Source organism: Pestalotiopsis fici, assembly GCF_000516985.1.
Source record: "Pestalotiopsis fici W106-1 unplaced genomic scaffold PFICI_Scf_13, whole genome shotgun sequence".
Taxonomy (NCBI): Eukaryota; Fungi; Ascomycota; class Sordariomycetes; order Amphisphaeriales; family Sporocadaceae; genus Pestalotiopsis; species Pestalotiopsis fici.
In genome coordinates, this window is record NW_006917103.1 from 851,397 (window position 1) to 865,334 (window position 13,938).

Sequence of the window (13,938 nt, forward strand, 5' to 3'; positions counted from 1 at the left end):
AACTGCCTACCAACCACTAATTGCTGCCTCGCTGCCCGCAATCTCGCTTTTTTCCGTGAGCAGCTTTAATTCATATATTCACCCTCCTACCCGCACCGTCGAGTTCCTCCCCATATTTCATATTCTCCTCTCCCTTTCTTCAAATCTCAGAGAAGCAGCAGTCGTCGACATGGGCAACGTCCTTTCCGTCTTTTCGCACGACAGCGGGTTCACCAAGGTGGAGAAGGCACAACTCGAGAAGAAGCTTGCCGATCGCGAGGAGACCATCGCCGTCCTCGAGGAGGACCTCTCTAAGAAGGAGAAGGAGCACACCAGCCTCAGCAAGGATGCCGACTCTCTCCGCCAAAAGGTCTCGGACCTAGACGCCCAGTTCACTGCCTCGCGGAACGAGAACCAAGCACACATCACCCGCCTCCAAGCCGAGCTCAAGGAGGTCAGCGACAAGTCAGCATCTGAGGTCCGTGCCGCCGAGGAGACTGCCACCGCCCGCGCCCAGGAGCTTGATGCCGCCAAGACTGGCCTCACAATTCTCGAGGAGAAGCTCAAGACTCTCGAGCAGGACAAGTCGACCCTCGAGAGCGAACTTGCTGCTGCCAAGACCGAGCTTGCCGGCATCAAGGAGCAGCATGCCAGCGCCGAGGCTGCCCTGAAGGGCGAGCTCGAGGAGACCAAGAAGCAACTCAGCGAGGTCAAGGAGCAACAGTCATCTTCCGAGTCGGCTCTGCAAGAGGAGCTCTCTTCGCTGAAGAGCAAGGTCGCCGAGGCCGATAACAAGCAGGCTGAGCTCACTCAGTCGAAGTCCGAGTTGGAGGCCACCATTGCCAAGCTGCAAGAGACCATCAGCCAGCTCGAGGAATCCGAAAGCCAATTGAAGTCTTCCAAGGCTTCCCTGGAGGAGTCCTTCAACCAGCACAAGGAGTCTTCCGCCTCGACTGATGCTGAGTGGCAGGAGAAGCACGGTGCCCTGCAAACTACACATGACAACTTGGCTCAGGAGATCGAGGCTGCCAAGAAGGAGTTGGCCGAGACGACCGAGAAGCACAGTTCATTGCAGTCATCGTCGGCTTCGGAAATCGAGTCGCTCAAGACCGAGCTTGCCGAGCTCAAGGAGAAGTACGCTGCCCTCGAGAAGGAGAGCGAGTCACACAAGAGCAGCTCTGGCGCCGAGATCTCTGCAGCCCAGAAGGATCTGGCTGAGGCTCAACAGAAGCTCGAGGCTCTGCAGAAGGAGCACGACGCCCTCACTGGCGAGTCGTCCGAGCAGGTTGCAACCGCCAAGAAGGAGGTCGCTGAATGGCAGGAGAAGCACGGTGCCCTCCAGTCGTCTCACGACGGCCTTTCCCAGGAGATTGAGGCTGTCAAGCAGAAGCTTGCTTCCTCGGAAGAGTCGCACTCCAAGCTGAAGGAGGACCACGCTGCCGAGCTCGAGACCGCCAAGTCTGGAGCTTCTACCTTTGAGTCTCAGGCCCAGGCTGCCGCTGAGGAGCGTGATGCTTTGAAGAAGTCCCACGAGGAGCAGTCTACCAAGCTGTCTGCGCTTGAGAAGCAGATCGAGGAGGCTCAAGCCAAGGTTAGCCAAGCCGAGGAAGACCTGAAGGCTGCCCAATCTGTGAGTCAAACATTTCCACTTCATGATTCTACGTTTGCTAATACGATACAGGACAAGGATGGTCTCAACGCCAAGGTTGCCGAGTCGCAGTCCGCAGCTGAGAAGGCTACCAAGGACCACTCGGACCTTAAGACTCAGCTTGAGGAGATCCAAGGCAGCCTTGCTTCTGCTGAGAGTGGCAAGTCGGACGCCGAGTCCAAGAACAGCACCTTGACCGGGGAGATTGCTGAGCTCAAGGAGAAGCTATCCACCGTTGAGGCTGGCGTCGAGAGTGCCAAGAAGGAGCACTCTGACCTGAGCTCCAAGCTGGAGAAGGCTGAGGCTGAGGCCGCTGCTGCCCAGAGCAGCCAAAAGGAAGCCGCCGAGAAGGCTAGCGAGCTTGAGAAGAAGCTGGCCGCCCTCGAGTCGACTGCTGAGCAGGCCGAGAAGGAGAAGTCGGAGGCTAGCGCCAAGCTTGCCCAGGCCGAAGAGAAGGCCAGCGAGCTCGAGAAGAAGCTCTCTACCATCATTTCCAACGCCGTCAACGACAAGAAGGAGGCTGCCGCCAAGACCAGCAGCTTGGAAGAGCAGATCAAGTCCCTCGAGGAGGAGCTGAAGGCGATCAAGGAGAAGGCTGCTGCCGCCCCTGTAGCGGCTGAGGAAGCACCAAAGGAGGCTGAGGCATAAATGTCGCAAATGACTGAATGATCTGCATTACCGGAGGAATTTCGCCTTGCATAATGATGAAGTGTACATGACCTGGGGCTCCGAAGGAGTTGGCGTCCTCGTCTGATGAACTCGATACCCACTACAGTTTAGTTTCTAGTTTCAAGATTCACGACTTTTTCCTTGTTCTCAACTTTTATTTGCGTATATACATGGAGTACCAATCCGCATGCCGGGACGACATGATTATGGTTATTATGAAAATAAAATAAGCAGCTATGTGTTTCTCCCTTCCTTTCTTTGTCATGACATTGTCTCTGCACTTGTGGTTGACGTCGACTCTCGTGGGGCAATCAGCATCCAAAACTCCTTCATAACCCAAAAGGACGCCGCAAACATCTTGAGTGGTGATGTCGGATCCACGACAGTGAACTTGTACCTCTGTAATATCTATTGTGCCAGGTCAGTCCATATACTATGACGCTTGCAACAGTTTGGAAGGGGTATTATACCTCAAACAGTGTCTTGTTGATCTCGACAAAGGCAATGGACCGGCCGAGACACTTGTACTTACCATAGCCGAACGATGCCTGTGAGAATGGTTAGAGCCAGTATCTCACTTTGTTGGACACAAGTCTGTTGAGATGTACTCACCTCGAGGTACTCGGCCATCTCCTCGGCCCGCTCCTTATCCACGTCGAGCCAGCGCTCCGGAATGAACAAGTCGGCGTCCTCGCCCCAGTACTCGCGGCTCCGGAGGATACCAAACTGATCCACGCCGACCTCGGTGCCACCGGGCAGCTGGTAGCCGGCGACGAGATCGCCGCCGCGGGGCACGGATTTGAACATGAGGGGCGTCACGGTCGGGAAGATGCGGAGGGACTCGCGAATGACGGCTTGGAAATACGGCAGGCGCCGGGCCTCGGCGTCGCGGATGATGGGGCGGGTGGCCGTGGCGGCCGCCGCGTCGAGCTCGGCCATGAGTTTGGTGTAGACGCGCTGGTTGGAGAGGATATACAGGAGGGCCATGCGGATGGCGACGGCTACCGAGTCTGTGCCAGCAACGCTGTTGCGAGAATACTGTTATCATGACTGGTCGAAACCATCATATGGGAGAAACTTACACTTGAACGAGTGCCTCATTCACGGCCTCGTCTTTGGTTAGACCGTACTGCAAGAAAATGCACAGCAAATCCTTGCGATCACCAGGTCCGTCCATCAGGCGCTCATCCACTGCCTCTTGCGCAACCCTATTGTCAAATCTCAGCATACCGAGTCAGAGTAGCATTTTTTCCCCCCTCACTCACTTCATGAACCTGCCCAGCCCGACAATGTCAGTGGGCTTGGGCAGCAGCTCGGAAAACGGCCAGGTCTGGAGAACCTTGGACAAAAAGGGAAACGTCGAGGCCATGGTGACAAAGGGGAAGAAATCCTCGTTCCAGCGAATGTAGCCATAAATGTCGATGCCGTCCTCGAGAAAGCCAAATGGCCGGCCAAACGTCCAGTCACCCACCACGTCCATGCTGTAGAGGTGGGAGATCAGGGCAAAGTCCACCGGCCGGTAGGCGTGCGTCTCTTCATTGGATAGGAATTTGCGCTCAATCAGCCCGATGAAGCGCTGGAGTTGCCGGTCGATGCTTTGCTCCTAAGCATTGTTGGTCAGTATTGTATGACGGAAATGGTCGCGCTCCGACAGTGTTTCAAACGGAAGGGCCAAGAGTGTTCTCATCACTATTGGCCTTATAGACACCTTGCAGGAGATGGCAAATGTTTTGTATGTCAACGCTGCGTATACAGTGCCGCCTGCCTGCAGTCTGTGCATGTACATACCGCAAGGTGAGTGCTGGAATATCCCGGACCAATCTTGGTCCTGAGCTCGGTGTGCTTCTTTTCATCATTGAGACTGAATGAATGATCTGTGCCCTTCATGAAGCGAAATGTGCCACTGTGTTCATGGTTCATAAAATGTCAGCACAGCCTGAGGGAAGGATTTCAACATTATGCTGTCACACAATTACTTCCTCTTGGGGATACACAGCCGGGGGCCCGAGGCGTTTGAAAGGAAGCGAGGCAAGGAGACTTGCAGAAGAAGAAATGCCAGGACATTATAAGAAGAAAAGTATAAACTTACTACCACGGGCTCTTTACGTACGGAGACCTCGTCGCCTCCATGCGCTGGACCAACTTGGCATCATTGGTGAGGACGGCATTGGGCCCAATACGCACGAGGTTGTGCGAGCCAGAGCCAGAGCCGCCGTGCTTGCGGAGCAAGGCATTGAGGTCCGCGTGCACATTCCCGCCGAGCTGCGTCCTCAGGAGGAACAGCGACGAGAAGGCATTCTGCAGCGGGCCGGGAACATGGCGGAGGCGGTACCAGGTCCACAAACGGTTGAGCAAAAAGCAAAGCACCGCCGCGGCTATAGTGTTTGACAGAGTGATTACGTCCGTTTGGGTCACGTACATGATACCCATGGCCGCAGGCTGTGTGTGTGCGTGTGATCTGAGAAGGAATGATGTATAATAATATGTTTGCCTCCTCCTCTCTGTTTTTCTTTTAATGTATGTATGTTGTATTCCACCAGAAACTTGTGACAGTTGTCGTACAGTAAGAAAGTGGGAGGGTGGGAGGAAAAATGGCAAATGAGGGAAAACAAGGAATGCTGTATTAATTCTTACATTGTCCTCTCAGCTCCTCCCTCTCCTCTCCAAGGGTTCCAGACATACTTGCGACGGGACGAAAATGCCACTTCTCCCTCTTTGTTGAGAGCTCTACCTGGAACGTCTCTGATAATCTGGGTCAAGAGCTCTTTTCACCGGTGACCCCTCCTTCAATGCCTATCCATCACAGGGGTTCGGGTTCTCTTTTGGTCAGCGTCGCTCTTGTCCCAATCTCCCCCCGTTTCCGTCCCCTCCAAAGAGCTAGTACAGAATAGTATTATCGCCTATGCAACACCCCCAGCATCATCAACATCCAGCTCGCAAGCCCATCGAGCAGAACGTTCATTATCCTGCTCCAATTTTCCAAGTTTTCCTGCTGATGCCTCACTTGATGAGTACTCGCTTTATGATAGATCACCGTACCCAAGCAACCAAGACAAGCCTTGAAAACGGTTTGTGGGCCTCGGTTGGAAGAAGGGGGGAAACGGCTTTTAATCCATGTAAAGCTGCGGGCGTTGAAGAAAAAGCAATTCATGAAAAAACCTACTAGGTAAAGCAAAAGGACTGGACAGGGGTCCGGTGAGGCACGGTGTGATTCTTGTGTGACAGCCACCTGCAGCCTCAATGATCGGCCAATAATGGTGGATCAGTATATCACCTCTAGCCCCACTACAGACTTGCTTTTTTCTATAGCAAAGAAGTAGTTTCTCCGTTGTGTAGGGTGGCAGGTGGCCAGCCCATCGGCTGCAGTTCCCATGTTTTCATGGTCTGAATTGCAGCAGTAACAGCAGCAGCAGCAGGGCTTTCTTATGTGTCTTTCTCCTTGCCAAATGATACCCAAGGCAAAGCAGGAACAAATGCAGACAGTCCCCCGTGTGGATTTGACAATGCATGACATGGGAGATCTTCCGTCGCACTACTGTGATCTGTTAAAAGCAGGAACACCACAGGTTTGCAAAGTACTTTGGCCAACCCGAAATACCAAAGATGTGGTCAAGCCGCACCTTCAAGGGGATTTTCGCCTCCTCCAATTAGATGACGACCTAATCATACAGTCCGTGTATAATGTAATCAAGTGAAACTCGCATATCGTTGCCTCGTGTTATAATTCCAAAGGGCTGGAGCCCACAAAACATACAGTAGTGCCGGCAGTGGCCTTGCCGGCGCCGGGCATTGCGGCGCGCTCCCTTAGTCTTGTCTCTCTTTTTCCTCTCCATATCTTCTCCTCCTCCACCTTTGCACGGCTACATTGCATGTGTAGGATGAATAACCTTGCCGAGGTGGAGGTGGAGTGGAGTTGGTGCTGAAAGGGCGCGGAATTGATGACCTATTCAGCACAGATGAACCATGTGTATTGAGCGACGAGAAGAGATATCATATTTGAGAAAACCCGGCGACAACAATGATGATCGCTTCGCATTGACGACGGTACGCGTTGCAAGTATTTTCCCCATTTCCAGCGTGTGACTCTTGACGTGTCCTATTGGATACACGTACCGTACACAGTAGGTAGAGAGCAAGCACGGAAATCTTTTGTGATACCTGACATGCAGTCAACGAAAAAAGAAACACATCACCATCCTTCTCCTGCCGCAATCAGTGCTCAGTTCGCGCGGGCGTCGATCGCAAAAAGTCCTATTCAAGATGCACAACTTTGCTATTACATGGAAACCTCTTGGAAGGGTCATGTACTCTGCTTGATATCACACGCCTTGTTGCGAGTATCAATGCAGGGACGATCATATAAATATAGGCTGCTCAGACCCCTTGTTTATTCCCGAAGCGAAGTCTGGGGGAAAACAACAGTGGCTGTCTCGGAATGTCGCCCGGGACAAGGGACTTGCTTTTGCACGGCCGACCTGTCATTTCTGCTTCCTTGGGATTGAGAGAGTTCCTTTTCGATGCGGCGTACATTGGTGAACCCTAGAAGTGGTCGAGGCTTGAACTTGCCATGCGAGGAACCTGTTTTCGTCTGCTCAAAGATGTCTAAAAGCTGGAGGATATCCCAACCACACTAGATATTACTTTACGGCCGAGGCAATCATTCTTGAGCGAGCCCACCATTGTCCCTCGTTATCTCAAAGCAATCTCACCACGATACAAATTTCAACATGGCTCTAAGCAGCGAGTCATCATACATGATGTCGGTGCTGTGGGGGTTGACAGCAGTTGTGCTGGTGTTTCTCGTGCTACGCGCCTACACTCGCATCGTCTGCGTGGCTTCCTATGGCATTGACGACCACTTTTATGCTCTGACATGCGTGAGTATCACCTACTCTCATCCAGGAGAACTCTCTTGGTCCTTGTTCCAAGAGAACTTTCTTCATGAGCTGATCCAAAACTCCCAAACAGGTCCTGGCGGTAGCCTTCAGCTCCATCATGCAAGTGGCAGCCGAGCACGGATACGGGCAGACTAACCTCGACCCCGACACCCGGGCCAATTCCAGCTTCTGGCGGACGCTGGGTCAGACCTTTTCCCTCGTGGCCACTGGGACGTCCAAGGCGTCGGTCGGGCTCTTCCTGTTGCGCCTCACCGTTGTCAGGTGGCAGAGGATCACCATATATATCCTCATCGTCTTTATGATGACGGCCGGTATTTGTGAGTAGCCCATTTACATTCTGGGTCGCTACTGAACGATTCGCGTTACTGATCTTTGCTTTTGTGTATAGTGGCCGCCATATTCACCTGGGCCGCATGTCGACCATTTGCCTATACCTGGGACGACCGGATTGAAGGCGGCACTTGTATCAATACTGTCCCGTTATCCATGATTCTTGCGAGTAAGTTTGTGTTTCAGAGCCGGTTAATCGAAGGTGGCTTGACTGATTCTGGCATCCTAGTGGGAACAATTGGCGTCGACATCTTCTTTGCCGTTTTGCCATGGATATTCATTTGGAAGTTGAACGCACCTCGTCGTGAAAAGGTCATTATCGCAGGCAGTTTGAGTCTGGGCATCTTGTAAGGAAACACCCACACTTCGTCATTTTCTTACTGCCACCTTGTTGTTTCCAAAAATCTAATACTGGTCCCCATTTAGTGCTGCCGTTGCTGGCGCCAAGCGCATCATGGAAGTAAAGGGCGTGCGCGACGTTCCCGTCGGCGTCATTGTCTGGTCACAGACGGAAACGGCCGTCACCCTCATTTGTGTGGGCATTCCCGTGTGTCGACCGCTCCTGGCCCAGGTCATGAAAAAGTACGGCTCGACGCGCCCCAGCAAGCGGTCCAATACCCCATCCAACGACAATGCTCCCCAACCCATGGGCCTGCACACCTTTGGTGGGAGTCCCATGGTTCCGGGGGCACGTGGGATGCAGAGGAGGAGGGATATCGTGTCGAGTCTCTTCTCGAGACTGGCGCCCTCTACCGGGGTATTCTCGAGAGCGGCTCCATCGACGACGGTCAGGGCCGCTGGTGACAATCACCCCATGGGCGACGGGCAGAGCGAGCAAGCCATTATAAGCAGCCACGAAATGACGGACAGCAAGGACGACGAGGAGCGAAAGGATTCCGGCGCCGAGACCGAAGAGGGACCGGCAGGAGAGCAGCAGCACAAGCTGGCCCGGGAGTGCACCCGTTCTTGGATCATGGGCGAGTCCATTAACTGCAACGAGGTCACCAGCCAGATGAGTCCGGACGCAGTGCACAAGGACGATATCATCATGACCACGAGGTCGTATGAGGTGAAGAGGGGGCAGTCGCCACCTGTTTGATTTTATTTCATTTTTTGGAGTCCGTTGTATATACCCTGGTTCGTGACGATTTTGTGTTTATATAGATACATCCCGATAGGAATTGACAATAGTGTGTTGAATGCTGCAAACATGCAAGTGAGTGTAGGTCTGTCAGTGCAAGATATTCGAAAACCTCAATGTGCCTACATTGGGCTCAACACTTGCCACGCTCGGCAATCGTTGAGATTATCAGCCTCATGAACAGTATACAGTTTGGCCACTCTCCTCTATACACCATTAATGTTCGTTCCCTCTTTAGCGTGATTTTTCCTTATCTGCGCACCGCCACCTAAAAAGAGAAGTAATGTGTGAATAATGCCAGTGTCAAATGACGCGCTAGAATCCCTATCAGACCGCCAAGCTAAGAGTCACTGCAAAAAAATTGCTACTGCGCTTCTTTCGCCATTGCCGCCGACTTACTAGCGACCCGGGGAAACCCTTGGTGGTGGGGAAGGGGAACAAAGAACCGGCTAGACGAGCCTGATCTGGGTTTGCCGTCGCTGGCTGTCGGCTACTGGCTGTAGAAAGTTTTCCAAGCACTGCATGTCAGGCGTGGAAGAGAGATACGCTTCCCGCACCCGATCGATCTAATAAGACTGAATCGGTCCAAAGATTGACTATACCGTGTATAGGCTCTCGACGCGAGGCTCAAATCAAATCAAAGCTCCTAAATGGCTCACATGATCATCTGTGCAAACCACACTAGGACTATTATTACAGGTACATGCCCTGAACTGCATACCGGAAATGCCGCCCATGTTCTTCTATACTACAACGACCACGTTCTCGATTTCAGCCCTATAGATAAGAACTTTTACCGGCTGCAGCAAAGATTTTCTTGTTTCCTGGGCCAGTCTGCGGGGACTCCGGATTATGATGCAATACGGTGACAAGAACTGTCACAATTCTCTCGTAGAAGAATGAGATTTTTCTTTTACCTGTGTTTGAGAAGATAAGATCCTGGAGCCGTGACGAGATGGGGAATGATGCGCATCTACAAGAAATTTGTCCTGGCGTTGTTGATGGAAAATACGATGTACCCGTAGGCCTTATTAGCGGCTTTAGTCGCTGGCCATCGGGGCTCTTCTTAGTGCAAAACACCCTGAAATTGGCCCTACAATAGCGACCGTGGTAGGTATCGTGAAGCAATGCAGTACGTTATAGTGATCGCGACTGTCTTTACACAAGGCTGAAGGCTCGCATCATCCGAGTCACAGCGCCTATCGCAGTGCATTTGTTTGTGTTACACAGCACCAGTCAGTCCAGTCCAATAGTGGACCGTTTTTTCTGACAAAGAGAGCTCTCCCTCCTATAGAACGGATGGCCCAGGGTCTCTTGCAGGCTTCGGGGTGCGCACGTGCAGAATATAGTCAACGACGTCCTTGGTCTCCATCACGTGGCATTTATATTACTATAAAACATCTGCGACAAGCAAAGAGCGACTGAGCAATTAGAAATACACGCGCTGTAATGGAAATGGACGAGTGCCCGGCGCCGGAGACCCAGCCAATGCTCATGTTGGAGCTGGAGCTGGACTGCGACTTCTTATCGGCCCCAAGTTACATAACTTAGTGTAGATTCCCAATTAGGAAAGTACATGCGATTCCTATTCGCAGCTTTTCCATGACCGATATAAGGAGATCACCCAGCAGATGAAAGTTGTTTTTCAGTTCTGCCTTTTTCTCATTCATCTCTCGTCATATCCCATTACCAGTTCCTCTTGTTCCAACTCCAAATACCCTCACAGACCATCACAATGCCTGGCGTAGTTGGAAACACGGGTGCCATTCAGGTGCCGGGACCGGTGTCCCAGGCTAGCGCCAAGAAGCTGGATGCCTTCTTCGACGCCCGCGCTGTGCACTTTGTCGTTGATTACGACCAGAGCGAGGGTACATAGTAGGTGACCTGCGATGAGGAATGGCCAGGACATGACAGACTAACACTTGTGCCTCTAGCCTCGTCGATGTTGATGGTAACCGCTACCTCGATGTCTACTCTCAGATTGCCTCTATCCCTATTGGGTATAACCACCCGGCAACGATAGCTGCCGCACAGTCTCCCGAGATGATTTCGGCACTGGTCAACCGCCCAGCTATTGGAAACTTCCCCTCGAAGCAGTGGGGTGACATTCTCCAGAACGGCCTTCTCAAGGTCGCTCCCAAGGGACTGGACAAGATCTTCACCGCCCAGTCGGGCTCCGAGGCCAACGAGCTGGCCTACAAGGCCTCCTTCATGCTCTACCGCCGCCGCGAGCGTGGCGAGGGTGTCGAGTGGTCCGAGGAGGAGATCAAGTCCTGCCTCAACAACTCCAAGCCCGGCTCTCCCGAGCTCGCCGTCCTCAGCTTTGCCAACTCGTTCCACGGCCGTGGTTTCGGCAGTCTGTCGACCACCCGCTCCAAGGCTGTCCACAAGCTGGATATCCCCGCATTCAACTGGCCCCAGGCTGCCTTCCCGGCCCTCAAGTACCCGCTCGAGGCCCACCAGGAGGAGAACGCCGCCGAGGAGAAGCGATGCCTCGAGGGGGTCGAGCAGCTCATTACCTCCTGGTATGTGACAGATGCAAAATATTCCGTACGTTTCAAATCATGTGTTAACTCGAAAGCAGGCACTGCCCCGTCGCCGCCGTGATCGTCGAGCCCATCCAGAGCGAGGGTGGTGACAACCACGCCTCTCCCGCCTTCTTCCAGGGCCTGCGCGACATCACCAAGAAGCACGGCGTCATGATGATTGTCGATGAGGTCCAGACTGGCTTTGGCGCCACTGGCAAGTTCTGGGGCCACGAGCACTGGAACCTGACCTCGCCCCCCGACATGGTTACCTTTTCCAAGAAGGCACAGACTGCCGGCTACTTCTTTGGCGACCGCGCTCTGATCCCCGACAAGGCCTACCGCCAGTTCAACACCTGGATCGGTGATGCTGCCCGTGTCATTATGAGCAAGGCCATTATCGAGGAGATTCTGGCCAAGGACCTTGTTGCCCAAACTGCCCGTGTTGGTGATGCTCTGTACGCCGAGATGGAGAAGCTCGCCCAAAAGTACCCCGAGCAGGTCAAGAACCTCCGTGGCAAGGGCCAGGGTACCTACATTGCCTTTGACAGCACCGACGCCGCTGGCCTGGTCAAGGGCATGAAGCAGCTCGGCGTTCTGACCGGTACCTGCGGTGCTCAGACCGTCAGACTCCGACCCATGCTCATCTTTGAGGAGCAGCACATTGCTCCCCTCATCAGCGCCTTCGACACTGTCCTCGGCTCTCTGTAAGCTGAAACTCTCACCAGCTACAGAGTCATACCTTGAGACGAAGAGGTCGCCCTCTTCATCCAATCCGAACAAAGGCTTGTCAAGCCGCGCATATGCGCATCACAACCATATCCTCAATGGATTTGGAGTGGTCGACTGAGATGGAGTGAAGGATGCAGGAAAAGTGAACCAAAGTGGTTTGACAAAAGACAGCTTCCCGTGTCGCCGCCCATTGAATGGTTTGGCATACATCCATCTCTAGCGTCGACAGTATCGTCCAACAGATGGTCAGTCCATGATAGATACATTGGACGAAAAAAGGCCTGCAAGGACGTATAGACATGACCTTTTTGTTTTTAATCATCATTAGCGAAGTATTTGTTAGATATTTGAACAAGAAACCAATGAACAAACTGCCCAATAGATGATGATGCATCGGGAAAGATAAGTAATTGCCGAGTATGCGCAGAGAGCTGCCGCAACTGGCTCAGCGTCTTCGGCCCCGGGGGGGTCGTGTTTCATGCTGGTACCAGCTGGAATCTCTAGCGGGTGCGACGCGCTAAAGGAGGCATCCGGTACCCCCTCAAGGCAGCTCCGCCGATCTCATCGGTGCAACGGCGACGCTACAGGGGTTCACTTACACGAGAGATCGGGAGTATACCTACGGCCATGGTTGGACATAATCACCGTCCCGTTGTCGGCGAGGGGATATGTGATATAATACATCAAAACGGAAACCTTTTATTTCTCAACCCGGACATTGTATTGTCTCTTTCATCTTGCACCAAAAACTAGAAGCTCGAACATTTACCCATCATACCTCTCTACACACACCATGACTTCCTCACCCAAGAAACACGTCGTCTTTGACGTGGTCGGCACTTGCATGTCATACGACGCCATCTTTGACGCCATTGACGCCCGCCTGGGCGAGCGGCTGCGGGCCGAGGGCATCAAGCCCAAGCTGCTGGGCTACACGTGGTTCGAGGCGGCCGAGCGCGAGTACACGTACATGAGCCTGTCGGGCAGGTACCGGCGCTTCTACGACGTCTTCTCGGCCCTCTTTTACCGCATGCTGTGGATGGCGGGCATTGAGGAGCCGCGCGCCTTTGCCACCGACGACGACCTGGCTTACATCCTGGGCCGCTTCATGGAGCTCGAGGCCCGCCCCGGCGTCGCCGAGTGCTTTGCCATTCTGCGCGATGCCGGCTACACGGTCTGGGCGTTTACCGCCGGTGATACCAACCGGGTTGGTGGTTACTTTGTCCGCAACGGCATTGACATGCCGGCCGAGAACCTCCTCTCGTGCGATAGTCTTGAGATTGGCAAGCCCTCGCCCGAGTCCTATCAGGTCCTGCTCAAGCAGTTTGGTGCCGAGGAGGCCTGGTTTGCTGCCGCCCACATGTGGGACGTGTCGGCGGCCAAGAGCACCGGGTAAGCCTTTTTCCCTTATGTTTTGTATTAACATCCGATGAGCTAACAAAGTATCATGAATTAGATTCAAGGGCGCCTATTGCACAGTCTGGGAAAAGGAACCGTGCACGGCACTCTTCGGCGAGATGGACGTGATGGCCGACACCTTTCCGGACATGGCCCGAAAGATTGTGGAGGCGTCCAAGTGAATCCGGGGTTAGAGTGCGCCGATCGGGGAGGACATGTCAACAGGTATACATGGATATGTACAATGGGATGCATCATGATCGTCCAAATGTCGACATCAATTTGACCGGTAGTATCGGGAAATTGTCGCTTATTCAAGTCGCATAATGCGACGTTTGCGAATCCAAAAAGTATAATGATACAACGTATAATGTACACAATGAAGGAGTTGTTGTATACTCGAGCACAGGTGGGGCTCCCTTTGGGCTGGGCCGTAGATAGTGCGATTATGAGTGGTAGAGATAAATGGCCGATCTATCCGATCTGTCCTCCGATCAATCAGTCAGGAGCTGTCCGCAGCTTTCAATAGCATTCACTTGCACTCCATGGTGATCATACGATGTGTCAAGTGCTCGGATATACATGGCTGTTCGCGTAGAACGTTGGTAGTCGGTGTGG

The 13,938-nt window shown here is 53.1% G+C and overlaps 5 protein-coding genes across 5 annotated transcripts; 4 read left to right on the forward strand and 1 right to left on the reverse strand.

Moving 5' to 3' along the window:
* Positions 1 to 169: 169 nt before the first annotated feature.
* PFICI_14673 (uncharacterized protein) lies at positions 170 to 2,275 on the forward strand (the record flags this gene model as incomplete). Its single annotated transcript, XM_007843254.1, has 2 exons — positions 170 to 1,609; positions 1,661 to 2,275. The coding sequence occupies 2 exons, from the start codon at positions 170 to 172 to the stop codon at positions 2,273 to 2,275; spliced, it is 2,055 nt and encodes a 684-aa protein (XP_007841445.1).
* Positions 2,276 to 2,557: 282 nt separating this feature from the next.
* PFICI_14674 (uncharacterized protein) lies at positions 2,558 to 4,726 on the reverse strand (the record flags this gene model as incomplete). The annotated part of the gene is made up of 7 exons (XM_007843255.1): positions 2,558 to 2,704; positions 2,767 to 2,844; positions 2,909 to 3,320; positions 3,379 to 3,504; positions 3,562 to 3,899; positions 4,085 to 4,199; positions 4,386 to 4,726. 7 exons carry the CDS (start codon positions 4,724 to 4,726, stop codon positions 2,558 to 2,560), a joined length of 1,557 nt encoding a protein of 518 aa, XP_007841446.1.
* Positions 4,727 to 7,023: 2,297 nt separating this feature from the next.
* Positions 7,024 to 8,623, forward strand: PFICI_14675 (uncharacterized protein; the record flags this gene model as incomplete). Its single annotated transcript, XM_007843256.1, has 5 exons — positions 7,024 to 7,173; positions 7,265 to 7,511; positions 7,583 to 7,693; positions 7,754 to 7,871; positions 7,951 to 8,623. 5 exons carry the CDS (start codon positions 7,024 to 7,026, stop codon positions 8,621 to 8,623), a joined length of 1,299 nt encoding a protein of 432 aa, XP_007841447.1.
* Positions 8,624 to 10,400: 1,777 nt separating this feature from the next.
* On the forward strand, positions 10,401 to 11,901 carry PFICI_14676 (4-aminobutyrate aminotransferase; the record flags this gene model as incomplete). Its single annotated transcript, XM_007843257.1, has 3 exons — positions 10,401 to 10,540; positions 10,600 to 11,190; positions 11,250 to 11,901. The coding sequence occupies 3 exons, from the start codon at positions 10,401 to 10,403 to the stop codon at positions 11,899 to 11,901; spliced, it is 1,383 nt and encodes a 460-aa protein (XP_007841448.1).
* An 814-nt stretch (positions 11,902 to 12,715) lies between these two features.
* PFICI_14677 (uncharacterized protein) lies at positions 12,716 to 13,502 on the forward strand (the record flags this gene model as incomplete). The annotated part of the gene is made up of 2 exons (XM_007843258.1): positions 12,716 to 13,314; positions 13,379 to 13,502. 2 exons carry the CDS (start codon positions 12,716 to 12,718, stop codon positions 13,500 to 13,502), a joined length of 723 nt encoding a protein of 240 aa, XP_007841449.1.
* Between the last annotated feature and the right edge of the window lie 436 nt (positions 13,503 to 13,938).